The sequence below is a fragment of the Triticum aestivum genome, chromosome 7D, assembly GCF_018294505.1.
Source record: "Triticum aestivum cultivar Chinese Spring chromosome 7D, IWGSC CS RefSeq v2.1, whole genome shotgun sequence".
In the NCBI taxonomy this organism is placed as follows: domain Eukaryota; kingdom Viridiplantae; phylum Streptophyta; class Magnoliopsida; order Poales; family Poaceae; genus Triticum; species Triticum aestivum.
In genome coordinates, this window is record NC_057814.1 from 243592380 (window position 1) to 243595092 (window position 2713).

The window sequence follows — 2713 nt, forward strand, 5'->3', positions numbered from 1 at the left end:
GCTGGTCAAACTTGTTTGACCAAAACTTTAAAAATTCATAACAAATTCATATGAACTCAGAAGAATGCACATAAGATCTCAAAATGTTCTGAGTTCATAAAACTTTAAATAATTTTTAATGTTATGAACATTTTGATAGTGAATTTGAGTAGTGGATTCAGCTTACTGGAACAAATGTGAATGTCTCAAAGTAATAATTGTGTCGGCCTCAGGAACCGGCGATGCCGTGCGTCTAGTGGGAAAGGGAAGTGGTTTTCGTGTGAACATGGGATGGCGATTTCCCATACCGCAGGGTGGTAACTTCTTTCTCCATGCGCAATGTGGTCCCATCAAATAACATCTCCTTCCGTGTGATTTAAGGCGGAAGTTTTCTTTCTCTATCTTCTACCTCTTCCTCCGGCGCTTTCTACAGTTCCCCTTCCCCGCTGCTCCATCCTACAGTCATGTGCCACCATCATTTTCGCCATGTGTTTCAAGAGAGGTGCGAGCAAGAGGACATCTGATGCCCCCCCGGCGCCTAAGCGCCTGCCCGAAAGGTTGACAGGTCGGAACACCCGTACATTGATGGCCGCCGCAGAGGAGATGGCTTTGGTGGTACATGAGGGCGCAAGTTCGCCTCCGAAGGCGAAGATGGAAAATCCGCCCATCCTTTCTCCTTTGATTCTGAGGATAGCAACCCAGCTTCGGGAGCGTGTCCTGGCTTACGGCGTTCCCGCGGAGCGTCCTCTACTTCCCGCTACCGTGGCTCACCCTAGCGAGGACTTTCCGGCAATCCGGCGGGAGGAGTCCATTTTTTTCAGTTTTGTGCTGGTGGTGCTTGTCCCCCTATTTGCCAGGTTCTTTTTGGATATTCTTGATGCTACCACATTAACTTGATTCATTTGACACCCAACTCCATCCTCAATTTGTCTATTTTCTCTCATTTCTGTGAGATGTTTGTCGGGGTTATGCCCTCAGTGGCCCTATGGCGTTGTACCCTACTTCCCAGTGCGACCCTCGAATTCCTGGGAGTTGTTACTTCTGCTTGCGTGGTCACCACGAGGTAGAGTACCCGGCGCATCAGTTTCGTTCCAAATGGGACGATTGGGAAAAGTCCCGGTGTTACATCTAGGCAGATGTGGGGTTATCTACCTGGATCCCTACTACGAGGGCGGTTCATCGGGACGACTGGCAAATCCCCTCCCATGAAGACTACAAGATGTGACCCGTTTCTGATCTGGTGCACTTGATGCGCTCCAGGGGGCTGACGACCGCCAAGGTGGTTGCTGATTTTGTCAGGCGCCGTTTGCCTCCTCTGAAGAAGCGGAACCGGGCCGCCTGGACATATACGGATGTGAATGTCATCGGTCGGACCCACTTCGGCCCAAATAGCGTCCTTAGCGACGTGGCCATGCTGAAGGTGGTGAAGAAGATCCTGGTGGATGATTGCAGCTCCTTGGCCCCTCCAGAGGGAGTGGCGCCCCTGGCTGAGGATCGCATTCGGTTGGAGATTCTCCACTACCTCCCTCTCTGCGACTCCAAAGGTGTCTGCCAAGGTTCATCAGGGACGATTCAGATTGGGCAGCCGACTAGGACGACCGGGGAGGACTTCCTGAATCGTAGTCCCGACAAATGCTGCAACTACCGCCCAATTTTTCCACCAGCTCCTTTTGGGGTTTCATTTCTCGCCGTAAGTTTTATTCCGCATGAATCCATGATTTTTTTACATGTATCCTCGTTGTTGGCTTATACCTTTTCTTGTTATGTCAGCTCTACGAATGACGTTGGTTTTCCAGTGCAGGCCAGTGCTTTTGAGAACAACCTTCATGAATTTCTGACCTAGGGGAAGGGAGGTGGTCGACACCAATCTCTTCACCATGTCCCTCACCTCCCCGACTGCCTCCCCGGAACTGCTGCCCCACCAAGTAATGGGGTTCAAAGCGGTCGCCTGGGCACTGGGCCTGGACCCAGTGGCGGACCTAGAGGCCCTGTACTAGGCAGCGGCCCCATGCATAGACTTACCCGAAGAGTTAATCGAGGTCGGCCCCTCGGGGTACCTCAGTTCTCCTGAGGACGCCGCTCAGGGAGGGGGTGTAACACCCCGGATGTAACTTTCCATATTTGTAACTCCAACTCTTGCCATTTTCGGCTATGTGTTATGATATTCCCTCCGTGGTCGGGTTTTGTTTTTCGTTTTGTATTTTGTTCTTGTCATGCATCTCATATCATGTCATCATGTGCATTGCACTTGCATACGTGTTCATCTCATGCATCCGAGCATTTTCCCCGTTGTCCATTTTGCAATCCGGCGCTCCCACCTCCTCCGGTGCACCCCTCTTGTTTATTTTTGCGAGCGGGTGTTGAACGTTCTCGGAATGGACCGAGGCTTGTCAAGTGGCCTTGGTATACCACCGGTAGACCACCGATCAAGTTTCGTTCCATTTGGAGGTCGTTTGGTACTCCAATGGTTAACCGGGCAACCGCAAAGTCCATTTGTGTGTTGCAGCAAAACCCCCCTCTCTAAACAGCCCAAAACCCACCAAACTCTCTTCCATGCTCTAGATCGTTCGATCACGATCGTGTGGGCGAAAACCGCACCTCATTTGGAGCCTCTTAGCTCCCTCTACCTATATATACACCTCCCCCTCCGAATACATTCGCAGATCAACCCTAGCATTTTTTCCCCGCCGCCGCCGGACACGTCCGTACCCCGCTGGACGAAGCCTCGCAGCCA

The 2713-nt window shown here is 51.5% G+C and overlaps 1 protein-coding gene across 1 annotated transcript; it reads left to right on the top strand.

The window, feature by feature from the left end:
* Positions 1-267: 267 nt before the first annotated feature.
* On the top strand, positions 268-2148 carry LOC123168539 (uncharacterized). Its single transcript, XM_044586419.1, has 2 exons — positions 268-1669; positions 1776-2148. The coding sequence occupies exons 1-2, from the start codon at positions 1229-1231 to the stop codon at positions 1815-1817; spliced, it is 483 nt and encodes a 160-aa protein (XP_044442354.1). The 5' UTR covers positions 268-1228; the 3' UTR covers positions 1818-2148.
* Positions 2149-2713: the final 565 nt, after the last annotated feature.